The sequence below is a fragment of the Indicator indicator genome, chromosome 36, assembly GCF_027791375.1.
Source record: "Indicator indicator isolate 239-I01 chromosome 36, UM_Iind_1.1, whole genome shotgun sequence".
NCBI lineage: Eukaryota > Metazoa > Chordata > Aves > Piciformes > Indicatoridae > Indicator > Indicator indicator.
The window spans coordinates 2,568,847-2,594,447 of NC_072045.1; the positions used below are offsets into that span (position 1 = coordinate 2,568,847).

The 25,601-nt window shown below is 58.6% G+C and overlaps 1 protein-coding gene across 1 annotated transcript; it reads left to right on the forward strand.

Moving 5' to 3' along the window:
* The first annotated feature begins 8,025 nt into the window (after positions 1-8,025).
* SLC25A42 (solute carrier family 25 member 42) lies at positions 8,026-14,962 on the forward strand. The gene is made up of 7 exons (XM_054396226.1): positions 8,026-8,127; positions 9,261-9,372; positions 10,876-10,901; positions 11,614-11,780; positions 12,374-12,490; positions 12,886-13,037; positions 14,225-14,962. Exons 1-7 carry the CDS (start codon positions 8,044-8,046, stop codon positions 14,548-14,550), a joined length of 984 nt encoding a protein of 327 aa, XP_054252201.1. The 5' UTR covers positions 8,026-8,043; the 3' UTR covers positions 14,551-14,962.
* The last annotated feature ends 10,639 nt before the right edge of the window (positions 14,963-25,601 follow it).

Below are 25,601 nucleotides of genomic sequence, written 5' to 3' on the forward strand. Positions count from 1 at the left end.
ATGTTTCCTAAGGTGACATTCTCTGTAGAAACCTCTGTAAACCATCCACCTGGAGAAGGGTGGTGGGCTCTTGATGGAGCCTTTCTGACCAAGGCAAAGAAAGGTGATGAAATTGCCTCTGTGTTATGTTTGTAAGTAAAGCCCTCCTGCGGCCCTGTGCTTTCTGCCAGCAGCTGGCAAAGGTCATTGTGTCCTTCAAAGTCTTCTAGCCCCCTCACAGTGTTTGAGGCCCTGGGTCTCATCTCTTCTGCTGTGTCAAAAGCAGTTTGGGCTCTGATCTGGCCTTCTCACCACTGTCCTCAGGTGACAGTGCCCCGCTCTGGCAGAGCAGGCAAGGAGGTTGATGAAGAGACTCTGAAGGCTCCAGCCCTGGGAGGGTGGAGAGAGACTGGGAGCTCTGGGGACCTGGCTGGGGAGGGATGTTGTGGTGTGGATGAGAAGCAGCAGCAAGGCTTAACGTGGTGCTATGAGAACCAAAGGTGAGCGGGAGAACCTGGGTGGATTTTTCCTCCTGTATTCAGTAAGCGCTGGTGTTGGGCTGGTATCGCAGCCTCCTGCTTTAACCCCCGCAGGGACAGGACCCCCGAGGCGCAGGGGCAAAGCACAGGCAGGACACGGTGCCACAAAACCGTGCCGGACCGGGAGGTCAACGATCACCTGGGAGAGCCCAGGCAGGGCCGGTGCTGGAGCCGAGCCGGGCCCTGCGCGTCCCAGCGCCGGCCGCAGCCGCTCCTCCGTCTCGCCCCATACCGACACCACGCGCTCCGCCCCCTGCCGCTCGCTCCGCCCCTTCCCGCGAGCGATTGGCTGCCATCCTCGCCTGTCTGCCGCCACGCAGCCACTCCCCGTGCGCAGTGCTGCTTCTGGCGCGGTGATTGGCCGGCCGTCAGGGCAAGACCCGCCTTCCCGCGGGCGCAGCGGAGGAGGGAGGCGGCCAGCGGGCGGCCGCGGGGAGTCGGCGGCTGAGGCGACGCCGAGCGGAGCGGTGCCGGTGAGTGCAGGCTGGCTTCGAGCCCCTCCACCTTGCGGCGACCCTGACCCCGCCCCGGGTGTCCTCCGACGTGCCCTTGCTGCCTGAGCAGCGGGCGGACCCAGGCCGTGTCGCGGCGTGCAGGGCAGGGTGACATTGCCGCGGCCTCCCGAGGGGTCACCTCGCGTCTCTGTGCTGTCCCTGGGGAGCGGCGGGGATCCGTCTCCTTTGGACGGGCCTGGGAGTTCTGGGGAGCGGTTGGACCCGTGCTAGGAGCCGGCCCAGGCTGCAGGGGAACGGCCGTTGGCCTTTGCCATGGTCAGCACCGGGCTGCGGCACGGCGCTGGAGGCCCAGCCCGCCCCCGGGTCTCGCTGCCCGGCTGCCTGCGGCTGCCTGCGACTGCCAGCCCTCCCTGTCTGCCCTGCCAGCCCTCTCTGCCTGCCATCCCAGTCCCTGTCTGCCCCACTGCTCACATACTCCCCACCTCCCAGCCCTGCCAGCCTGTCCCGCTGCTCCTCTTGCCTGTTCCTGGCCTCGCTGCCTGCCTCCTGCCCGCAGCCGGTCCCTGCTCTCCGGGCCGGGGCAGGTGTCAGTGCCAAGCTCCAGGCTGCTCCTTCCTTCAGAGTCTGGTGATCAAAGCTCGGATCTGCGTGTCCCCAGCTGTGTGCTTAGATGCTAGATGTGATTTCTCCGTTTTGTTGTTGAAGCTGCTGTGAACCCGAGGATAAGACAGAACCCTCTGCTGCTGGGTAGATACCAGAGGGTGTGGAAGGTGTTAAATGCAGATCCCTTGATGCCTTCTTTTGCTTCTCTCCTTCTTCAGCATAAGCAAAAAGTTGCAGAGCAGGGCTGACTTTCCTGCTTTGCCTTCAGATGTGGAGATGGAAACAGCGGCTTGGCTTGGGTTTAAACACAAGAAAAAGACACAGGGAACGTGCTGGAAGGGATTGTGCAGGGTTAACAAACCCCAGGCCACCTCTGCTGCACACAAACCTCTGAATGGCTGCTCCACAGACCCAGCCCTTGGTGCTGCAGTTGCTTTGTTGACCTTAAACTTGCACTCTCCCAAAGCTTGGAGGAGCTGGAGCTGGGTTTGCCTCCCTTGCTGTGTTTTTCTTCCTGGCTGTTAATTTAGGAGTGGGTTTGGAGGCTGCTGTCACTTGGCTCTCATTTGGGTTGGGCTCTTGAATGCTTGTTGATGGTTGTGTTGGTTGCAAAGTTTTCTCTGGAGCTTGTCTGCTGCCCTGCTGTTTTCCTGTGGTTTGGTGAATTTGTAGTGTTTGGAAAACATTCTGGGTTTTAAATGGCTCTGTGCTGGGAGAAGGGAGGGCAGAGAGGAGCAGCAGAGGTGTCTGTGGGTGTTGGAAAACAGCTGGGGGAGGAGAGAGAGTCGGTAATGAGGGTCCCAGGGGGGTTGGTTAACCTCAGCACCGACCTGTGAGTGGATGTGCTTCAAAATAATTGTGGCCTTGGGTGTCTGAAACTGCAGGGCTGGGTTCCAGGTTACTCTGAGCATCTTTACATTCTTCCAAGAGCTGTGGATACTCAACCCTGCTTTTTCTTTCCCACCCACCAGCAAGACAAAAGCCATTGCTTAGGGCCTCTGGATGCTGGTCCTGAGGAGAGCTGCTGCAGTGGAGTGGCCTGGGACTGTCCTTGGTGGTGGATTTCTGCAGGAACTCTCTGGCCCTGATGATTGCTTCAGGCAAGGGAGTTTTAGCTCTTGATAGCACAGCAAGGGTGAGTCAGGAGCTGCAATCATTGCTGTTTGCTTGACCTGCAGCTGTAGCTGTCTCCCAGCTTGGGCAGTCCCTGCTGTAAGCCTGTCTCAGACACTTCTGCTGTGCTCAGCTTTGCTTCCAGAGGTTGCATAAAGCATCAGGTGAGCAGCAGTGCAGCTGTCAGGCTGTGGTTGCCTGCTGAAGCAGATGGGCTTGGTACAGGTCAGACAGGTTTGCTGTCAGAAAAGAGCTCAGGAACCAGAATGAATCTCTTCAGGTAACTTTGCTGCTCGTTGTAGAAAGCTGCGTTCAGCTTTGTACCTTCCTGAGGGGAAAATGATGTCAGTGCTTGAAGTTCTCCCCCTGCAGTGCTGCTGCTCTCTGTCTTGCAGGTGATGCATTCCTGGCAGCTGTCACACATGGGGACATTCTGTTCTGTGTGGTGGGGAAAGGTGAACTGAAACACAAACAGCTTGCTCCAGGTCATAACATAACTGAGTGCTGGGAGGAGTTCTTTGCTCTCTACTTGTACTTTAAATCCTCTTATCCCTGGTGTACAGTTCATGGTGATGTGTCAGTGCCATGGGAGTGCTGCTGGCTCTGAGGTGGAGTCATGGAAGGGTAGGGGTTGGAAGAGACCTCTGGAGCTCACCCCCTCCAACCACCCTGCTCCAGCAGGGCACCCACAGCAGCTTGCCCAGGGTGGGTTGGAAGCTCTACAAAGAAGAAGACTCTACAGCCTCTCTGGGCAGCCTGTTCCAGGCCTCCAGCAGCCTCACACCAAAGAAGTTTCTCCTCCTGCTCAGCTGGAACCTCCTGGGTTTCCCTTTGTGCCCAGTGCCCCTTGCCCTGTCCCTGGGCACCAGTGAAGAGAGCCCAGCCCCAGCCTCAGGACTTCTACCTTTAGCTGCTTACACATCCAGATCCTCTGGGGCTGCTCTTCTGCAGGCTCTCAGCCCCAGGTCCCTCAGGCACATGCTGCTGTCCCCTCACCACTCCACTCCACACATTTGTCTGGGTGCTTGCTTGGTTGTTTTTCTGCCTTCTGCTCCTGAAGGAGGCTGGTGGCTGCCTGCCACATGGAGAGGGCCCCTGGGTTCAGTCCCCTTGTTCCAGTGCTCCCTTCTCCCTCAGATAAAGCTGTTATCTGTCTAGCAGATAAGAGCTGGGCTTCAGTTTTTGGCTGTGGAAGGCCTGGTTGAGGTGTTCCCAGCAAGAGCCTCCTTTCAGCAGCTGAAGAATGAAGCCCTGTTTTGCCTTGCCAAGATTCTCTCTGTTCTCTGCCTCCCTTCCAAGCTTCCTTCAAACCCTGAGTCTCTCGAAGCCTGCTGAATAATGCAGCTGGCTCTGCTGGCAGGGGCTGGCATTTAACCATTTCTGAACTGCCTTGGTTCAGGTCAGATCCTCTGAAACCGTGCAAAGAATTTGGATCTTCAGCCTTGGCTTTTATTGGCAGCCTTGAGCTGGGTCTGGCTGAGGGGGGCAGGAGAAGGATTGATTTTGTGCTTGGGAGCTAAGGAAGCATGGAGGGGGAAATGAAACTCTTCCAGGTACTGGAATTCAGGGAGTCTTTGACTCTCTCAGATCTTGCTAACAGCTTCTGTGGAGACCTTTAAAGGCAGAAGTGCAGGGGACTGTTCACAGCTGATGTCCTGGGAGCAGATTTGTGTGCAGCTGGAATATGAATGTGGCTGGAGAGAGCTGAGTCTGCAGGGCAGAGCTGTACTGGGTTTTTAATGGCTTAATCAAACTGAAAGACAAAGCTGGACCTCAAGGGGCCACCTCCTCCTCCTGGCCCACCCCTCCTCTTCTGAGTGTTCCAAGCCCTTTCTGCTGTGGTTTTCTGAGATGCTTTTTCTTGCTCCGAGGGTGAAGGGAAGGCTGCAGGAGCTCAGCTCTCACCACAGCTCTCTCTCTGTGTCAGGCTCAACTGCTCAGTTTAACAATTGAAGGAAACCTAATTGAGCAACTTCCCTGTGTGCTGCTTCTTAGCCTCAGCCTGCCTGGGAGATCCTGGGAGCACTCCTGCAGCCACCCCCGGGGCTCTGCCTCCCTCCTCATTTCATTACAGGCCCTCATTAGTGATGTTAATGACATAACAATGCAACAAATTAGGAGCTGGGGAGCTGCTGAGTGATGAGGGAAGCTGCTGTGCCTGGGTAGGGTTGGACAAAGTCATTGGTACCTAAGTGAAACCAATTCTGCCCCACAGGTGACCTCTGACTTCAGCAGGTTGGTGCCACAGGGAGGGCTGGCAGCTGGCAGTGCAGGAGGTGCTATGCACAGCTCCCAGGCCTTGAGTCAGAGAATCACTGAGGTTGGAAATGGTCTCTTAAGATCAGAGAGGTTGGAAGGGAGCTCTGGAGATCATCCAGTCCAAAGCCCTCTGCCAGAGCAGGGGCACCCCCAGCAGCCTGCCCAGGATGTCTGCTCCCATCCTGACTCCCACCCACACTCAGCACTGTTGAGATCCCTCCTCAAGCTGCCCTTCTCCAGCCTAAATAACCCCAATCCTCTCAGCCTTTCCTCATCAGAGATGTTCCAGTCCCCTCTGCATCTTTGTAGCCCCAGTGATGACCTTCTCCAACCTCAGTGCTTCTCTGAGTGCTTCCACCCAGATGCTTCTGCAGGGGCAAGACACCTCAGGGGAGCCCCAGGGCTCAGGGGACCATCCCAAACCTGAGCACTGCAGCTGAGTTCATCCCTTTAAGATGCCACAAACACAGGCCCTGAGCTTCCCTGGTTCACAGCTGGGGAAAGGATCTTTGTGACTGTGAGGTAAGGAGGGCAGGCTCCAGGCAGAGCCTTCAGCTGGAGCTGGATGCTGGAGCCTGTGCTTGGTGCTTCCAGTAAAGCAGCAGCAGTTCTGTGGGCAGAGCAGAGCATCTGTTACCCATTAAACCTCTTTAACTTTTGAACTCTCCTTCTCCAGCAGTTTTTCTTCCTGGTTATAAATTCTCTGAGGGGAATGCTTTGCTCTGAGAGAGGAGGCTGGAGGCAGAAGTGTGTGCCAAGGACTTGTGGAACCCCAGAATGCATCACACAGGGGTGGTAGAAAAGACAAATCCAATCCTCAGCTGCCCTTGAAGGGTTTGGCTTTTTTTTTTCCTTCTTTCCTCAGAACTAAGGATGTGTGGAGGGCTCCACTGAGGGTAGGGAGACCCTGGAACAGGCTGCCCAGAGAGGCTGTGGGTGTCCCCTCCCTGGAGGTGTTCAAGGCCAGGCTGGATGAGGCTTTGAGCAGCCTGGGCTGATGGAGGTGTCTCTGCCCATGGATGATCTCTGAGGTCCCTTCCAGCCCAACCCATTCCGTGGATCTGGGACTTGAGAGGCTGTTTTGATGTGGAGGGTGTGGGCAGCTTTAGGGTGTAAAAGAGCAGACAGCCAGGTGTTGGTGAGATCAGGGCACCAGGCACTAAAAATAAACCCAAACATGCCTGAGTGGGATCAAAGAGAACATCCCTGGGTAAGGGGAGGTCATCTTTATGCATGAGGCAGCTCTCAGATCAGCACAGGCTTCCTGCCATCACTTCAGTGCCTAAAATTCTCTTCCTCAATCATCTTTCAAAATCAGGCTTTAAACCCAAGTTGCTTTTGCCTCCCTAAGCTCTTTAGCACGAGTTCTATTTTGGAGGAGGGGGGGTTGGGGTTATTTTTGGGAGAGAGATAAATCTGATATCATGACCTACATTTCTTGGTTTGAGACAGCCAGGGATGGCATCTCCACCTCTGATTTCTTTCAGGCTTTTGCTGAGAGCCATTGTTTGGCAGGGCACTTCCCAGGGTAAGAGCAGAAGGAAAGGAAGAAACTGCAGCTAGTGATGAGAAACAACCAAGAGTCTGTGCTCTGCAGAACCCCAGCAGGGAGGGCTGGGAAGGGACCTCTGCAGCTCACCCACTCCAACCCCCCTGCTCCAGCAGGGCACCCACAGCAGCTTGGCCAGGGGGGGTTGGAAGCTCTGCGCAGAAGGAGACTCCACAACCTCTCTGGGCAGCCTGCTCCAGGCCTCCAGCAGCCTCACACCAAAGAAGTTTCTCCTCCTGCTCAGATGGAACCTCCTGGGCTCCACTTTGTGCCCCTTACCCTGTCCCTGGCACCACTGAGCAGAGTCTGGCCCCAGCCTCTTGTCCCCCCACAGCTCCTTTAGCTCTTGCTGAGCATTGCTCTGGGGCTGCTCTTCTCCAGGCTCTCAGCCCCAGGGCTCTCAGCCTTTGCTGCTCACAGAGCTGCTCAGCAGCTTTGTTGCCTGTCCCCAGATGTCACACAACCTGCACTGCTTCCCCAGCCCTGCCTGATTCACTCCAGGTGCTCTAACAGGGGGTTGGGCTGGATGAGCTCCTGAAGCCCCTTCCCACCCTGCCGGCACCCTGGGGCAGGCAGCAGTGCAGCTGTGAGGAGCTCTGGAGCCAGCAGCCTCAGCAGGCAGCCCCTGTGGCACGTGTGAGGCACTGGATCCCCCTTCCTAAAATAGCCTCCAACTGCTCCTGCCAGCCCTGCAGCCCTGACTCCTGGGACTATTTTTTCCTATTTTCCAGGGCTGGGGTTTAAATTTCTGGATGCCTTCTCCCATGTCTGGATGCTCAGCAGTCACCTCCTGACTGGTAAGGGAGGGAAGAGCAGGAGCTGCTCCTCCTCTCCAGAGCCCATGGGTGCCTTGGCCCTGGGCTCCTCATGGGCTCCAGAGAGTGTTTGTTTGGCACAGGCTTTGCACAGCATCCAAGTACCCCAAGCCTGCACCTTAAAGGAAGGAAAGGATACTGGGAGTGCTCTTCATAGGTTCACAGAATAGGTTGGGTTGAAGGAAACCTTAAAGCTCATCCAGTTCCAAGCCCCTGCTGTGGGCAGGGACACCTCCACAAGCCCAGGCTGCTCAAGGCTTTGAACACCCCCAGGGAGGAGGCATCCCTGGGCAGCCTGTGCCAGAGCCTCACCACCCTGGGACTGAAGAACTTCTCCCTCAGCTCCACTCTCACCCTGCTCTGCCTCAGCTCCACACCATTCCCCCTTGGCCTGGCTCTAGACACCCTCAGGAGAAGTCTCTCTGCAGCCTTCCTGCAGGATCCCTTCAGGTTCTGGAGGGCAGCTCTGAGGTCCCCCCAAAGCCTTCTCTTCTCCAGGCTGAGCACCCCCAGCTCCCTCAGCCTGTGCTCATGGCAGAGGTGGATCCTGGAAGTGTTCTTCCTCCTGGAGGTGGGATGGGACTTTTCCTACTGAAAATGGCCCTGGAGTAGGCTGCTTCTCCCTGTACCAGCTGAGTATTTCCTACACCTGATGCTAAATGCTGCTTTTTTTCCCCCTTTTGTCCCTTCAGGAGCTGTAGCTCTGCTGCCCACTTGCAAGTGCAACTGGTATGGGTAATGGTGTGAGAGAAAGTGCAGTGGATTTCAAAGGGCAGGATGTGGAGCCAGTTCCATCAACACATCTCCCAGCAGAGGTAAGGGCAGGAGAGTGCTGCCTGTGGCTGCTCTGCAGAGGAAGCATCTCAACAGGCTTGGAGCTGTGGAGCCCTGAAGGAGCTGCAGTGTGTGTGGAAGCCTCCCCCATGGCTACCTTCTGCTTTCCCTGAGGGTGGCCAAGCAGCTCCAGCCCCCCGAGCAGAGCCTGGGCATCACCCCCAGCTGGCAGGGCTGCCCAGGGCTTTGTCTTTGGTGGCTGGGAAGAGAGCCCTGCAGCCTGGGCTCTGGCTGCTGTTAGAGGCAGGGAGAGGAGGTGATGCTGACCTTTGGTCTGCCCAGAGCTCAGGCTGAAGTTCACCCAGCCCTGCCCCTCTGCATGGCTGCCCCTTGCTTTGGCACCAGGCAGGCAGGGGTTGGGAGGGAGAATTGAGCTGAACCACAGCTTTTGGTAATAAAGATTAACTTTGGAGCTGGGAAAGGTGCTGGGAAAGGGAGAAATGTTAACTTCTGTGGGAGATCATCAAATTAATGATCCTAAGCCTTGGCTTGGCTGCCAGGCCACAGCCTTCATGGGCTTAGCTTTCAGGTCACTCACTTGCTTTGTGCCCCTCTGTTGGCAGAAGGCAGCTGTGGCAGGAAGATCCATGAGAGAACCTCTTCCATTCCGTTGGGAGTAGGAGGAAGTCTGCCTTGCTCTCTTGTTGGGACCTCAGGAGCAATGTGGGAGTAGGGCTTGGGTGTTACTGTGAGGGCAAGAAGGAAACTTGCTTCACCTGCCCAAGCCACAGGCAGGTGGTGGCTTAGCTTTTAGGGACCATGGAGGGAGGGGGCAGACCTTGGAACTTCACAGCTGGACAGACCAGTCCAGGCTTGGTGCTTCAGGATCTGAGCAGGACCTCACTGTGCTGCAGGTTCTGAGGAGAATTCTGACCCAAGTCCTTGAGAGGTGCTAAAGGCTGCAGCAAACGTCACAGAACCCCAGAAGGGCTCAGGCTGGAAGGGAGCTCAGAGCAAATCTACTCCAACCCCCTGCCACAGGCAGGGACAGCTCTCAGCCAGGCTCAGCTGCTCAAGGCCTCATCCAAACTGTCCTTGAACACCCCCAGGGAGGAGACAGCCACAGGCTCTGCTTGGTGCTGGCTGTGTCCTCCTGACAATGCTTTTGTTCCAGGGCATCCAGGAGAAGAAGAAGGTCCTCAACTCCCTGATGTCTGGGGCCCTGGCTGGTGCTGTGGCTAAAACTGCTGTAGCTCCACTGGACAGGACAAAGATCATGTTTCAAGGTGAGGGCCCTTGGCTTTTGCTCCTGGTTGTTAGGAGAACCCAAACCAGCTCCTCTGCTCTGCTCAGCCTCTTCTGCAGAGAGCTGGCAGGGTGCAGGCAGAGCAGTGACATCAGCACAGTGAACTGAGTCTAAAACCTCTTCTTTGATTCCTGGGAGGGTGGTGGCAGCAGCTGAGGGGCTGGTTGGTAACACTCCAGAGACCTCTGCTCACTTTGGAGCAGCCTAAGGAGCTGTGGTGACACTGGAGGGAGGTAGCTGAGCTGTTGGAGTTCCTTGCTGAGGGCTGGGGGTGAGGCTCTGCCTGCTCAGGGACTTTGCTTTGGGAAGAGTTAAGAGAAGCTCTGCAGGAGGCCCTGGAGCTGGAGCACCTCACTTGGTGTTACAGAGCCCTTCCTGGAGCTCCTGAAGTGTATAGCTGAGAATGAATTCAACTGGAGCTGAAAATCCTGAGGTGCTGGGCAGGGTTGGGGGTTCAGCCCCATGGTGTTGAGGTCCTGGTGTCAGTGCAGGATCTGCCCCCCAGCAGTGGTCCCACAGAGGAGTGCAGGTGGTTAATCCAGCAGGCATGGGGGGAAGCCAGGAAGCTTCAATCTGGTTAACATCCCAGTTTAAATGCATGGAGGGGGAGTTAAGATAATCCCTGGATGAGATTTGATTTTGAGTTGACTCTCAGCTGTCCTGGGTTTGGTTCCCAGAAGCCAGCAGCAGCAGGGGATGAAGCTGTGGGCAGCTAAAGCCTGGGCTGGCTGCAGCTGGGGCAGTGCTGGGCATGTGCTGTGCTTGCTTCAGCAGAGTAGACTCTGGGGTTGAAAATGTCAGAGTCAGGGGTGAGGTGCAGGCTGCAGGAGCAGGGTGAGTCACAGCTGTCCATGCAAGTCACCTGCCATGCCTGCAGACCTGCATTTGTCCCAGCACTGCCTTGGGCTCATTGAGCTCCCTGCCAAGGATGGGATTCAGGTGTGCCAGTGCTGACCAGTTTGTGACTTCTCATGGGGGTCAGAGAAACACTGAATGGGTTGGGTTGGAAGGGACCTGAGAGGTCACAGAGAGGCTCAGGTTGGAAACGACGTCAGAGCTCATCCACTCCAACCCCTGCCATGGGCAGGGACAGCTCTCAGCTGCTCAGGGCCTCATCCAGCCTGGCCTTCAACACCTCCAGGGAGGAGGCAGCCACAGCCTCCCTGGACAGCCTGTTCCAGGGTCTCACCACCCTCACTCAAGAATTTCTTCCTCCTCTCCAGTCTCAATCTCCTGTTTCCCAGCTCAAAGCCATTGTCCCTTGTCCTGGCACCCCAAGCCCTTGTCACAAGTCCCTCCCCAGCCTTCCTGTAGCCCCCATGCTAAAGAGAGTTTGGGAGCACTTAGAGCCTTTGTTTATTCTCAAGCCTCTCTGTTTTCTCTTGCATTCATTCTTGTGCTTCTGTTTTTACTCCCCTGTGGTTTGTTGGAGCCATCTGACTGTATTGCAAGACCTAATCCTTATTTTTCCTTCTCCTTTCAGTGTCTTCAAAACGATTTTCTGCCAAGGTGAGCTGCTCTCTGTCTCCTGTTGACCTGAGGTGTTTGGTTCATGGCAGTGATGCCTCTCCCAGCATCTTCTGCCTGCACTTAGTGAATTCTTTTGCTTGGGTTTCATTAGCAGCACTTGCAGTGAGAGGGCAGAGAGGGCTCTTTGCAGTGCTCCTTAGGACACTGCTCCTCCATGGCCATGTTTGTGCTCTGTGCCTGCCACAGAGGAGCCTCAGTCCCTCTTCATGCTCCAGCTTCTGCCTGGGACAGACACTAAACCACAGAGTCACAGGAGACTGAGTCCAACCCCCCTGCTCCATGGAAGGGTAGGGAAGGGACCTCTGGAGCTCACCTACTCCAAGTCCCCTGCTCCAGCAGGGCACCCACAGCAGCTTGCCCAGGAGCACAATGGCCAGGGGGGGTTGGAAGCTCTGCACAGAAGGAGACTCCACAACCTCTCTGGGCAGCCTGCTGCAGGCCCCTTCAGCACCTTCACAGCAAGTCAACAACCTCCCTGGGGGTGTTCAAGGCCAGGCTGGAAGAGGCCTTGAGCAGCTGAGGCTATCTGAGAGGGTTGGAGGCTTGTGAGCATATCCAGCTGCTTTCAGCTCATTGCAGCTGGGGTGGGAAGGAGGATTTGGAGAGGTTAAGCTGCAGGGTCACCTTTTTGCCCCCTTCTATTGTTTTGGCTCCCTCTCACCACTGTGTGCTCTTTGCTCCTTGCCTGCAGGAAGCCTACAGGCTGATTTACCACACCTACCTCAACGAGGGCTTCTGGAGCCTCTGGAGAGGGAACTCAGCCACCATGGTCCGGGTGATCCCCTACGCTGCCATCCAGTTCTGTGCCCACGAGGAGTACAAGCAGCTCCTGGGCAGCTACTACGGCTTCCAGGGAAAGTAAGATGCAGCCTGGCCTGGGTCCTTGCAGAGGAGGAGGAAGCTTGGAGCAGTTTGTGGGAGCCACAGAGCTCGGGGAGGGAGCAGCAGGCTGCTGAGGTCCTGAGCTGGCATCTCTGTTGGGACAGGGCTGTGCTGGGCCCTCCCTCGAGGGGGCTTGGCAGGGTGTGTGAAGGGAGCCAGGCGAAGGGCTGGGCTCCCCTCTTGCACAGGGGAGAGCTCTGTGAGGAGCAGGCCCTGTCCCCTGGAGGCATGAGCAAGAAGTGGCCTAGACACTGAGTGAGCAGCTCCCTGTGCAGGCAAAACAGAGAGGGAGAAGAACAGGCTGCAGCCTGGCACTGAGCTGTGCAGGTGGCCTGAGCCCCTGGCTCTTGGCCAGGTCATGTCAGAGCCAGCCCCAGGCAGCCTTGCTGCCCTCATCACAGCTTTCCTCTGAGCCTCCCTCAGGGGTGGCCACCCCCAGCCCCTCCAGCCCCCAGCGGAGCATGCAGGCAGGGCAGAGGTGCAGCAGGTGACAGAGCTAGAGCCAGGCTGAGGAGCCAGGCAGCATTTCCATCTCCAGGTGATGTGTTTGGTCTCTTCTCTCACCCCAGAGCGCTGACTCCCTTCCCTCGATTCATTGCTGGCTCTCTGGCTGGCACCACGGCTGCCATCCTAACCTACCCCCTGGACATGGTCCGTGCCCGCATGGCTGTCACGCCGAAGGAGATGTAAGTGCCAAAGCAAGCAGGTACCAGCACCACCCCCACCACCCAGTGCAGACCTTGCTCTTCAGGTCAGATGGATTTTTATTCCCATTTTCTGGGTCACTTCTTGCTCAGAGCCTTCGGTGTCACCAGACCCTCAGAGCTGGGCTCTGGGCGCTGGTGCAGCAAGCAGTGAGTGCAGGGGCTGGGGGCTGCTCTGCCCCAGTACCACCTGGGGGGGGTCTTCAGGAGGCCAGCTGGCAGCATGGCTCTGCAAGAGAGCAGGACAGCTTGTGGTAGTAGGGCTGGAGAGAGCTGGTGCCTGGCTTCCCCCAGGTGTGGCCAGGCTCCTGCACTAGTTGGTGATTCCTTCAGCCACTAACCAGCACAGCTTTGCTCTTCCTCTGCCCTCCTGCCAGGTACAGCAACATTGTCCACGTCTTCATCCGAATATCCCGAGAGGAGGGGCTGAAGACCCTCTACAGGGGCTTCACACCAACCATCCTGGGAGTGATTCCCTATGCTGGGCTCAGCTTCTTCACCTATGAGACACTGAAGAAGCTGCATGCAGGTAAAGGCAGCTTGGGCTGCTTGCAGGGGGGAGGGCAGGCTGTGGGCCAGTTGGAGATCACAGCATAGCAGGGGCTGGAGGGGACCTCTGGAGATCACCCAGTCCAATCTCCCTACTCCAGCAGGGCACCCACAGCAGCTTGGCCAGGACCATAGAGGCCAGGTGGGGATGAAAGCTCTGCAGAGAGGGAGACTCCACAGCCTCCCTGGGCAGCCTGCTCCAGAGTCTCACCACCATTGTACTGAAGGATTTCTCCCTAAGCTCCACTCTAACCCTGCTCTGCCTCAGCTCCAAACCATTCCCTTTGGCCTGTCTCTAGACAGCCTCAGGCAAAGTCCCTCTGCAGCCTTCCTGTAGGATCCCTTCAGGGACTGGAAGGCAGCTCTGAGGTCCTTCTGGAGTCTCCTCCAGGCTTCTTGGCTCCTGGGACTTGGACTAGATGACCTCTGAAGGTCCCTTCCAACCCAGCCCAGCTGGAGGACAGAAGCCTTCCCCTCTCCAGCTGCAGTAGTGCTGAGTAGCAGCCCCCCGAGCCTTGCAGGGCAGCAGCCCCCGAGCCTTGCGGGGCAGCAGATCCCGAGCCTTGCGGGGCAGCAGATCCCGAGCCTTGCAGGGCAGCAGATCCCGAGCCTTGCAGGGCAGCAGATCCCGAGCCTTGCAGGGCAGCAGATCCCGAGCCTTGCAGGGCAGCAGATCCCGAGCCTTGCAGGGCAGCAGCCCCCGAGCCTTGCAGGGCAGGGCAGCAGATCCCGAGCCTTGCAGGGCAGGGCAGCAGATCCCGAGCCTTGCGGGGCAGCAGATCCCGAGCCTTGCAGGGCAGGGCAGCAGATCCCGAGCCTTGCGGGGCAGCAGATCCCGAGCCTTGCGGGGCAGCAGATCCCGAGCCTTGCGGGGCAGCAGATCCCGAGCCTTGCGGGGCAGCAGCCCCCGAGCCTTGCGGGGCAGCAGCCCCCGAGCCTTGCGGGGCAGCAGCCCCCGAGCCTTGCAGGGCAGCAGATCCCGAGCCTTGCGGGGCAGCACCAAGGACCCATCCTGGCTGCAGCAGCCTCGGGCACTGGCCCAGCCGGGAGGGGAATCTGCGGCTGCCTGGCACTCGGAGCTGCCTTTGGCCCTCAGCCCCCTTTGCCCCGGGCGCTGTGGGTGCTGCAGGAAGCTCTCTCCGCTCAGCTGCTCTCTCCCCTCCCCAGATCACAGCGGCAAGGCTCAGCCCTCCCCCGCCGAGCGGCTGCTGTTCGGAGCCTGCGCCGGCCTCATCGGGCAGTCTGCCTCCTACCCCCTGGACGTGGTCCGGCGCCGCATGCAGACCGCGGGGGTGCTGGGACACACCTACAGCTCCATCCTCCTCACCATGCAGGAGATCGTCCGGGAGGAGGGACTCGTCCGGGGCCTCTACAAAGGGCTCAGCATGAACTGGGTCAAGGGCCCCATCGCGGTGGGAATCAGCTTCACAACCTTCGACTTGACTCAGATCCTGCTCCGCAAGCTGCAGCACAGCCCCGGCCTGCAGAGGTAGCAGCTGCAGCCCCTGCCAGCCTGGCACCTGTAGAAAGAGCAATGCTAACCTCCCCTCACCTCACACCTGCTCTCCTGCAGCTGACATCTCACCTTTCTTGGTTGGGTTTGGGTTTGTTCTTCTTGGTTTTTGGGTTTCTTTTTCCTCTCGTTGTTGGATTTTTGGGCTTGGTTTTGTTGGGTTTTGTTTGTTTGTTTAATGAGCCTCTGAATTATTTGGAAACCTCAACCTGAAGCTAACTTCTTTCCTGAGCCAAGTATCTTCTTCCAGTCCTGCAAAAACTGAGTCCTCTAAAGCAGCTGCCTCAGCCTCCTGGTTTGTTCTGTGATCCCCAGGAGTGGAGCCTCTTACACAAACCTCTGCTGCTGCTGGCTCCTTACCTGCTCTCTGTGGATGATGAAGGAGAGGACTCAGTGCTGCTGGGATGAGCTCCTGAGGCTGCCTGCTGCTCCTGCTGCAGTTTTGAGTTACTGACCATGTGTGAGCTGGAGGCAGGCTGCCAAGTGCAATATTCCAGGCAGTCCTTAAGGAATGGCAGATTCCTCTGACCTGGGAGCAGAGGTCTCCATAGAGCAGGACACAGCAGGATCCAAGGTCCAGGACAGATGTTTTGTTCTAGAAGCTGAATGTGAGTCACAGCTTGGAACTGCTGCCCTTTTCCTGCTGTTCTCCTGGTTTCTGGCTTGGATTCCATCCCCTGCCCCTTGCTGGCAGTGTGGCTCTGAGCTCCCCAGAGCCTGCAGGCAGCAGGCAGGGAGGTTGTGAGTGGTTTGCAGATCCATTCTCCTGCCTCTGGTCAGTGCTGGGGAGCAGGGGCAGTGCCTGCATTCACAACCTGCACTGAGTGGAGCTGCAGCTGTGCTTTCAGGGGGCCCCCAGCCCCCTCCTGGGGTCAGTGTTCCCTCAGCCTGGGCAGTGTCCATGCTGCAGCCTGCAGCAGTGTTCTCCTGTCGGTGTCAGTGCTGCTGCTGCTGCACCATGCAGGAGCAAACATCTCCAGCCCTGTGGCTGCAGCCTGGGAGTCGACTCCAGCTGCTGGCTCTGCTTCTCAGCAACCTTGTTGGCTCTTGGTGCCTGCTCTGGAGGTTGTGTCACCTCCATTTATTTCTTCTCCACACCCAAACCCATTTGTTGTTATTCCTGGAGTTCTCCTGGACCAGCTGAGTCCTTGGGAGAAGAGGGCTCACACACACACACACACACACACACACACACACATCCCCCCCCAGAAATGCTACCTAGTGCCAATCCTTTCAGTAAAACACTTCCCAGTCTTTGGTTCAAGGCAGTTATTCAGGGAGATTTCTGGGGGGGTTCTTTTGTTTGCTCTTCCACTGCTCTGTTCAGTTTGGAGCACAGGAGAGGTCATAGCAAACTTCAGGCTTCTCTGAGGCTCAGATTACATAACCCAAGATCACATAAATCCCTTTGCAGCTGACAGAGTCCACGGCGGAGAGAAGGAAAAAAAAAAAAAACAGGCAGCAATTCAAAGCTGCCCTTTCCTGGTGGTTGTTTCTTAGCTGTTGTAGCCTGAGCCTCCTCAGGCTTAATGAATGGGCCTGGAGGTAATTGCACAGCTGGTAGGAAGAGCTTTCCCCTCTCTTTTCTCTTTGCACTTGCTCTTGGGAGCACTGCTTGCTTCTGATGCCAAATATTTCCCCAGGGATGGAGGCCCTGCACTTGCCTTTGGTGGGCAGGGGCAGTGTGCTAAGTGTTGGTGTGTGTGGTGCTCCCCAGGACCCCTGGGCTCCATCCTACTCCAGTGGTTGGGCTCTTGGCCTCAGCCTTTTTCTCCTCCTAGTCCCCCAGATGCTGATCTCTGTTCTGAAGTCACTGCTTGCAGCCACTGCTCGACCTGTCCTTGCAGACCTGCTGGGGGGTGGTGTTCTGAGAGCCTTTAGAGGTGAGAGCCATGAGAGTTCTGCTCAGGCTGGGGCTTTGCTGCTGGTGGAAGATGCTCACAGCTCTCCTCTCTGCTTGGATGAAGTTTTGTTCAGTCCTTTGCAAGAGCTCTCATTTCTTTTCTCCAATGGAGAAGCCAATTTACTTCTGCTCTTGTCTTTAGCTTGTCTGGCCCAGTGAGAAAGGCCCCAGGCAGCTGCACCTTGCCCCAGCAGCAAGGTCTCAGGCCCGTGCCTGGCTGTGCCCAGCCCCTGCCAGCTTGGAGGCTGCCAGCTCAAAGCTCAGGGCTTTCTGCACAGCCCAGGGGTGCAGTATGAAGGCCAGAGGAAGCTGAGCTGTGGTATCCAGGCTAGGGCAGGCTGATTGCTGCTCAGCACAGGAGGTCATCTCAGAAGCAAGCTCAGCAGACCTTGGCTTAGGAGCTGCTGAGCTTGGCTGAACCTGACAGCATCAGAGGTGGCTTCCCTCCTGCTGGGTGCTGGCTGGAGCAGGGCTTTACCCTGGCTGACTGCCTCTTGTGTGGGACTGAAGGGCAGGGCAGATGTGTGCAGGGTCCCCACCTCAGGAGTGTATGAAAGCCAGGGGGAGCCCAGGAGGAGACATCTTCTGGCTGGCTGCCCCTGCTAGCACCCACCCTGCAGCTGCAGCTTGGTGCAGGCAGCAGATCTTGGAGCCTGGGGACTCTGAGCTGGGAAAGCAGCCACGGGGCACAGGCAGGTTTGGAAGCCCTGAGCTCAGAGAAGTTGTTCCTTAATTATCAGCTGCACCTGATCTGAATTCAGTGGACTTTGGGCCAAGTGCATGGTTCCAAGTGCTGCAGGCTGAGTGGTAGTCCAGAGGCAGAGCTTAGAGTCCAGGCTGTAAGGGTTTGGTGCCTTTGTTTCCTGGGCAGAAGTGTTTAGTAGCTGTGCTGCTTTGGGGGGGAGTTCAATAGCCTTGGGGGGGTCCTTGTTTGGTTTGAATGTAGAAAAGGAGGAACAGAATGTTCCCTTCCCTCCTCTTAATCCTTGCATGATTGCCACATGTTGCAGATCTCTGCTGCCTGGAATGAGAGCCTGAGGAGATTTGGGCTGCTCTGGAAGGGAAGGTGCCTGGGGGCTGGCCAGGAGGGTTCATTGCCTTTAGCTTGGAGACAGAAGACAAAGCCTAGGAGGAATATTCCCTGAGCTGTGCTCTTCACTACCACAAATTCCCTCATTGTTCACTTTCTTCTTCTCAGACCCTTTTATCTCCATGTTTCTCATAGTTCCTCAGTGCCTCACCACCAAACATTCTGTGGTTGGTTTTCTTTTTTGGCTCTTGGCTGCTCTCCTTCCTTCCTTCTGCACCTTCAGCCCTGCACTTAGCACTTCCAGGAAATCAGCTCCAATGAAATGCATCAAAAATGGCAGATTTCCCTCTTTGATAGCAGCACCCAAGCAGCCCAGTGAGGCTCCCCCCACTCACAGGGGTGCTGGGGAAGGGGGAGGGAAGGGTTAGGGGCACTAAGGTGGTAGGGGCAGAAGGTTTGGTGAAAGGATCCTCCACATCCAGCCTCACTCCTTGGCTTCTCCCGGCACTTTGCCTTCAGAAGTTGTGGAATGCTGCTCCTTGTGTCCTCTCCTGGCACCTCCACCTCCTGCCCACTTGCTGCTCCTTGTGTCCTCTTCTGGCACCTCCACCTCCTGCCCCCTTCCTGCTCCTTGTGTCCTCTCCTGGCACCTCCACCTCCTGCCCCCTTGCTGCTCCTTGTGTCCTCTCCTGGCACCTCCACCTCATGCCCACTTGCTGCTCCTTGTGTCCTCTTCTGGCACCTCCACCTCCTGCCCACTTGCTGCTCCTTGTGTCCTCTCCTGGCACCTCCACCTCCTGCCCACTTGCTGCTCCTTGTGTCCTCTTCTGGCACCTCCACCTCCTGCCCACTTGCTGCTCCTTGTGTCCTCTTCTGGCACCTCCACCTCCTGCCCACTTGCTGCTCCTTGTGTCCTCTTCTGGCACCTCCACCTCCTGCCCACTTGCTGCTCCTTGTGTCCTCTCCTGGCACCTCCACCTCCTGCCCACTTGCTGCTCCTTGTGTCCTCTTCTGGCACCTCCACCTCCTGCCCACTTGCTGCTCCTTGTGTCCTCTTCTGGCACCTCCACCTCATGCCCACTTGCTGCTCCTTGTGTCCTCTCCTGGCACCTCCACCTCCTGCCCACTTGCTGCTCCTTGTGTCCTCTCCTGGCACCTCCACCTCCTGCCCACTTGCTGCTCCTTGTGTCCTCTCCTGGCACCTCCACCTCCTGCCCACTTGCTGCTCCTTGTGTCCTCTCCTGGCACCTCCACCTCCTGCCCCTTGCTGCTCCTTGTGTCCTCTTCTGGCACCTCCACCTCATGCCCACTTGCTGCTCCTTGTGTCCTCTTCTGGCACCTCCACCTCCTGCCCACTTGCTGCTCCTTGTGTCCTCTCCTGGCACCTCCACCTCATGCCCCCTTGCTCTCCACATGGCTGCTTGCTGGGGGGGTGTCTTGGAGAGAGCTGCTGCAAGTCTCAGCGGGTGGTCAGTAAAGGAACTTGGAGCATGTGAGAGGTGGGACCTGAGCTGGCTTCTTGTGACCCCCTTGGCCCTGCGTGCCCTGTGCAGACCCCTGCCAGGTCCCTGGGAAGGTGGAGAGCTGCTGGTGGTTGGCAGGGCTGAGGTGGAAGGATCAGGGGCTGCCTCCTGAGGCATGAGGGCACTGGGTGGCATCGGTGCTCCCTGGGAGCTCTCCTAGAGCAGCTTCACAGCTGCTGTGCAGAGGCAGTGGTGCTCCTGTCAGCTTCCCTTTGCCTTCCTCCTGGAAGGACCCCAGCACCATCATCTTCACCTTCTGCTGTCTTTTAGACAAAAGCAACTGAGGCATGAAAGGAAACTTGGAGCAGAAGCACTGTGGCAACCCCAAGCAAGCCTGGTGCCAGTCCTGCGTGGGCAGGAGGAGCACACAGGGTGGACTCCTTCCCATGCCAGTTCCCCAGTGCCTACCTGGGCACTCAGGCTCTGTGGAGATCCAAGACATTCCCTATGGACCCTCCTTAGCTGCACTGGCCCAGAGGAGGAGGTGGTCTCCCTCCAGCCTTTCCTTTGCTTCTGGGTCTTGCTGCCTCCCCTTGTGCCCCTCCAGTGCCCTCTGCTGCAGGGTCCCCACTGCTTCCTGCCCCCCTGGTCTATGCACCTCTGAGCACAAACCTCTGAACTGCCTTCTGGCCAGCTGTGTCCTCACCAGCCCCAGGTGTGTGTGGCCCTCAGTGTGTGTCTGTTCTGACTGCTTCCCTTTGGAGCTGGAGTTCTATTTTATTGCAGTGAAGACACTTTGGTAATAGAATTAATGTTTCTATATTTGAAGATTTGTGCCAAGAGAAGGAAGTATATTTAATAAAAAAGTGCCAGCCACTTTGCAGGCTCTGGAGGCTGTCTGCTGCTCTGAGGAGAGGGACACTGAACAGGGGGGGCTGGGATGGGGGCCCTGACTGTGTGTGTCCTGTGCCAGGGAAGGGAAGGAGGAAGCAAAGGGGGAAAGGAAAGGGGGGGGGGGGGGGAAGGAAGGAAGGGGGAAGGAAAGTAAAGGGGAAGGGAGGGAGGGGGAAAGGGAAGGAAAGGGAGGGTGGGAGGGAGGAAAAAAACAAGGAAGAAAGGAGAGGAAGGGAAGGAAGGAGAGGGATGGAGGGGTGAAAGGAAGGAAGGAGAGGGAGGGAGGAAGGAAAGGAAGGAAGGAGAGGGAGGGAGGGAGGAAGGAAAGGAAGGAAGGAGAGGGAGGGAGGGAGGAAAGGAAGGAAGGAGAGGGAGGGAGGGAGGAAAGGAAGGAAGGAGAGGGAGGGAGGGAGGAAAGGAAGGAAGAGGGAGGGAGGGAGGAAAGGAAGGAAGGAGAGGGAGGGAGGGAGGAAAGGAAGGAAGGAGAGGGAGGGAGGGAGGAAAGGAAGGAAGGAGAGGGAGGGAGGGAGGGAGGAAAGGAAGGAAGGAGAGGGAGGGAGGGAGGAAGGAGGAAGGAAGGAGAGGGAGGGAGGGAGGAAGGAAAGGAAGGAAGGAGAGGGAGGGAGGGAGGAAGGAAAGGAAGGAAGGAGAGGGAGGGAGGGAGGAGGAAAGGAAGGAAGGAGAGGGAGGGAGGGAGGAAGGAAAGGAAGGAAGGAGAGGGAGGGAGGAAGGAAAGGAAGGAAGGAGAGGGAGGGAGGAAGGAAAGGAAGGAAGGAGAGGGAGGGAGGAAGGAAAGGAAGGAAGGAGAGGGAGGGAGGAAGGAAAGGAAGGAAGGAGAGGGAGGGAGGAAGGAAAGGAAGGAAGGAGAGGGAGGGAGGAGGAGGAAAGGAAGGAAGGAGAGAGGGAGGGAGGAAGGAAAGGAAGGAAGGAGAGGGAGGGAGGAAGGAAAGGAAGGAAGGAGAGGGAGGGAGGAAGGAAAGGAAGGAAGGAGAGGGAGGGAGGAAGGAAAGGAAGGAAGGAGAGGGAGGGAGGAAGGAAAGGAAGGAAGGAGAGGGAGGGAGGAAGGAAAGGAAGGAAGGAGAGGGAGGGAGGAAGGAAAGGAAGGAAGGAGAGGGAGGGAGGGAGGAAAGGAAGGAAGGAGAGGGAGGGAGGGAGGAAAGGAAGGAAGGAGAGGGAGGGAGGGAGGGAGGAAGGAAGGAAGGAGAGGGAGGGAGGGAGGAAGGAAAGGAAGGAAGGAGAGGGAGGGAGGGAGGAAGGAAAGGAAGGAAGGAGAGGGAGGGAGGGAGGAAGGAAAGGAAGGAAGGAGAGGGAGGGAGGGAGGAAGGAAAGGAAGGAAGGAGAGGGAGGGAGGGAGGAAGGAAAGGAAGGAAGGAGAGGGAGGGAGGAAGGAAAGGAAGGAAGGAGAGGGAGGGAGGAAGGAAAGGAAGGAAGGAGAGGGAGGGAGGAAGGAAAGGAAGGAAGGAGAGGGAGGGAGGAAGGAAAGGAAGGAGGAGAGGGAGGGAGGAAGGAAAGGAAGGAAGGAGAGGAGGGAGGGAAGGAAAGGAAGGAAGGAGAGGGAGGGAGGAAGGAAAGGAAGGAAGGAGAGGGAGGGAGGAAGGAGAGGAAGGAAGGAGAGGGAGGGAGGAAGGGAAGGAAGGAAGGAGAGGGAGGGAGGAAGGAGAGGAAGGAAGGAGAGGGAGGGAGGAGGAAGGAAGGAGGGAGAGGGAGGGAGGAAGGAAGGAAGGAAGGGGAGGGAGGGAGGAAGGAAAGGAAGGAAGGGAGGGAGGGAGGAAGGAAGGAAGGGAGGAGGAGGGAGGGAGGGAGGGAAGGAAAGGAGGAGGGAAGGAGGAGGGAGGGAGGGAGGAGGAAGGAAGGAAGGAGAGGGAGGGAGGAAGGAAAGGAGGAAGGAGAGGGAGGGAGGGAGGAAAGGAGGGAAGGAGAGGGAGGGAGGGAGGGAGGAAGGAGGGAAGGAGAGGGAGGGAGGGAGGGAGGAAGGAGAAGGAAGGAGAGGGAGGGAGGAAGGAAAGGAAGGAAGGAGAGGGAGGGAGGAGGAGGAAGGAGAGGGAGGGGGAAGGAAGGGAGAGGGAGGGAGGAAGGAGAGGAGGGAAGGGAGGAGGGGAGGGAGGGAAGGAGAGGAAGGAGGAGGGGAGGGAGGAAGGAAAGGAGGGAGGAGAGGGAGGGAGGGAAGGAAGGAGGGAGGAGAGGGAGGGAGGAAGGAGGAAGGAGGGAGGGAGGGAGGGGAAGGGAGGAAGGAGAGGGAGGGGAGGGAGGAAGGGGAGGAGAGGGAGGGAGGAAGGGAGGAGGGGAGGGAGGAGGAGAGGAGGGGAGGAGAGGGGAGGGAGGGAGGAAAGGAGGGAGGGAGAGGGAGGGAGGGGGAAAGGAGGAAGGAGAGGGAGGGAGGGGAGGAAGGAGGAAGGAGAGGGAGGGGAGGGAGGAGAGGAAGGAGAGGGAGGGAGGAGGGAAGGGAAGGAAGGAGAGGGAGGAAGGGAAGGAAGGAGAGGGAGGGAGGAAGGGAAGGAAGGAGAGGGAGGGAGGAAGGAAGGGAAGGAAGGAGAGGGAGGGAGGAAGGGAAGGAAGGAGAGGGAGGGAGGAAGGGAAGGAAGGAGAGGGAGGGAGGAAGGGAGGGAAGGAAGGAGAGGGAGGGAGGAAGGGAGGGAAGGAAGGAGAGGGAGGGAGGAAGGAAGGAAGGAAGGAGAGGGAGGGAGGAAGGGAAGGAAGGAAGGAGAGGGAGGGAGGAAAGGAAGGAAGGAGAGGGAGGGAGGAAGGGAAGGAAGGAGAGGGAGGGAGGAAGGAAGGGAAGGAAGGAAGGAGAGGGAGGGAGGAAGGAAGGAAGGAGAGGGAGGGAGGAAGGAAAGGAAGGAGAGGGAGGGAGGAAGGAAGGAGAGGGAGGGAGGAAAGAAAGGAAGGAAGGAGAGGGAGGGGGGAAGGAAAGGAAGGAAGAAAGGAGAGAGAGGGAGGGAGGGAGGGAGGGAGGAAGGAGAGGGAGGGAGAAAGGGAAGCAGCTCTGGAGCTGGTTTGTGCCACCAGAGATGCCTTTTCCAGCCTTAGTGATGCCAAGGCCACCATCAAGCCCAGCTGCCCACCATGTCCCTACCACTGCACCAAACTGGCCTCAACCCCTGTGACTGCCCCCAAGGAGGCCTCTGCTGTGCCAGTGCCCTGTGCCCTGTGCTGTTCCCAGAGCAGGACAGGGAGGGGGAGCAGTGGCAGCAGGTGGCACTGTCGGCTCAGCCATGGCCTGGTGGCTTCCCTCGACTTGGGGGTCCCCTGGCTGCTGCTCAGCCCTGCTCAGGACTTGTGGCTTTCAGCTGTGCTCCAGGTCCGGCGTGGAGGTGACACTGAGAGGCTCTGCCAGGTAGGAAAGGTCTCAGCAGGGAGGACAGGGCCAGGCCTCCCAGAGTCCCTCCCTGCAGCCTGCTGACGGTGGGGGCAGAGCTGGAGTCCTGGTTGCCCTTCAAGAGAAACAGATCCGGGGCTGAGACCTGCACTGGAGCCTGTAGCAGAGCTGAAGAGCAGCCCCTGGCCACCTCCCCTGGACCAGCTGCTGGCTGGGAGCATCCTGCCCTTGGGCTCTGTGGCTCCCTGTGTGCAGGGGAGCACCCATGGTTAGAGGTGTGCCAGCTGCTCCAGCTGTGGAGTGAAGGCAGTGAGGGCAGCAAGGGGGCATAATTCGGGGTGGAAGGACAGAGCTCACCACGGCACTCCCTGCCAGGGCATCAAGGAAGAGCTTCAGGAGCTGCCCCAACCTTCAGGCTGCTGCCAGGTGTGGCTTGGTGCCCACAGAGGCAGGTGTGGAGCTGCCATGCCAGAGCTGGGTCACAGCGAGGACTTTTGGTGCCAGTCTGACCCCTGGTGCCAGCAGCTCCTCTGCACCAACACAACTGAGAGCCCCAGGAGTGGCCCTTGGCAGAGCCCAGCCCTGTGCCCTCTTCTGAAAGCTACCAAAGAGTCCAAAGGGTTCGGGGTGGGGGCAGGAGGAAAGGGCTGGGTAGGGCTCTCTGATTTTATTTGATGTGGCCCAATTTCGGTGCCCGTGGAGCTGTCTCCTGCTCTTGGCTGGGCCATCAGTCATTGTCCCCGCCGGAGAGGGTCACGTCTGGGCAGATCTCAGGGGAGGAACTGTCTGCATGTCTGCATGCAGCACAACCCCAGGCCCTAGCAACCATCCCCCTGCCGCGGAGGCTTCCCTGCCCCTCAGCCCCCGCCCGCCGCCGCCGCATGCTTGAGGGACGTGAGATAAATGAGAGCCATCAGTGAGAGCCATCGATGAGAGGCAGCAGTGAGAGGCAGCAGTGAGAGGCAGCAAGGCAGGCGGAGCGCTGAGGGCTGCAGCAGGTCCCCCCGCGCAGCCTGCTTCTGGCAGGGCTGTGTGCTCCAGGGGGGCTGTGTGCTCCAGGGGGGCTGTGTGCTCCTGGGGGGGCTGTGTGCTCCAGGGGGCCTGTGTGCTCCTGGGGGGGCTGTGTGCTCCTGGGGGGCTGTGTGCTCCAGGGGGCTGTGTGCTCCTGGGGGGCTATGTGCTCCTGGGGGGCTGTGTGCTCCTGGGGGGGCTGTGTGCTCCTGGGGGGCTGTGTGCTCCTGGGGGGGCTGTGTGCTCCTGGGGGGCTATGTGCTCCTGGGGGGCTGTGTGCTCCTGGGGGGCTGTGTGCTCCTGGGGGGCTATGTGCTCCTGGGGGGCTATGTGCTCCTGGGGGGCTGTGTGCTCCTGGGGGGGCTATGTGCTCCTGGGGGGCTGTGTGCTCCTGGGGGGCTGTGTGCTCCTGGGGGGCTGTGTGCTCCTGGGGGGCTATGTGCTCCTGGGGGGCTGTGTGCTCCTGGGGGGCTGTGTGCTCCTGGGGGGGCTATGTGCTCCTGGGGGGCTGTGTGCTCCTGGGGGGGCTGTGTGCTCCTGGGGGGGCTGTGTGCTCCTGGGGGGGCTGTGTGCTCCTGGGGGGCGGTGCCTGGGGCTGTGCTCCTGGGGGGCTGTGTGCTCCTGGGGGGCTGTGTGCTCCTGGGGGGGCTGTGTGCTCCAGGGGGCCTGTGTGCTCCTGGGGGGCTGTGTGCTCCTGGGGGGGCTGTGTGCTCCTGGGGGGCTGTGTGCTCCTGGGGGGGCTGTGTGCTCCAGGGGGCCTGTGTGCTCCTGGGGAGCTGTGTGCTCCTGGGGGGCTGTGTGCTCCTGGGGGGGCTGTGTGCTCCAGGGGGCCTGTGTGCTCCTGGGGGGGCTGTGTGCTCCTGGGGGGGCTATGTGCTCCTGGGGGGCTGTGTGCTCCTGGGGGGGCTGTGTGCTCCAGGGGGCCTGTGTGCTCCTGGGGGGCTGTGTGCTCCAGGGGGCCTGTGTGCTCCTGGGGGGCTGTGTGCTCCTGGGGAGGCTGTGTGCTTCTGGCTGGACTGTGTCTTCCTGCCACGTTTCCACCCCCGGTGCCAGAGCTGCTGCAGCATCTTCCCAGAGCTCAGCCATACTCCGGGGGCTGGTGGCAGGAGGGTGGCTCCGGTCTCTGCTCGGTGGTGCCCAGGGGCAGGGCACAAACTGGCACAGAGAAGTTGCACCTGAACGGGAGGAGGAACTTCTGTACTCAAAGGCTGCTGGAGCCCTGGAGCAGGCTGCCCAGGGAGGTTGTGGAGTCTCCTTCTGTGCAGAGCTTCCAATCCCCCCCCCCAGCCATTGTGCTCCTGGGCAAGCTGCTGGGGGTGCCCTGCTGGAGCAGAAGGGGGTGGACTGGGTGAGGTCCCTTCAACCCCCACCACTCTGTGAGCCAAATCCCTTCTGGTCCTGTGCTGGTTAATGG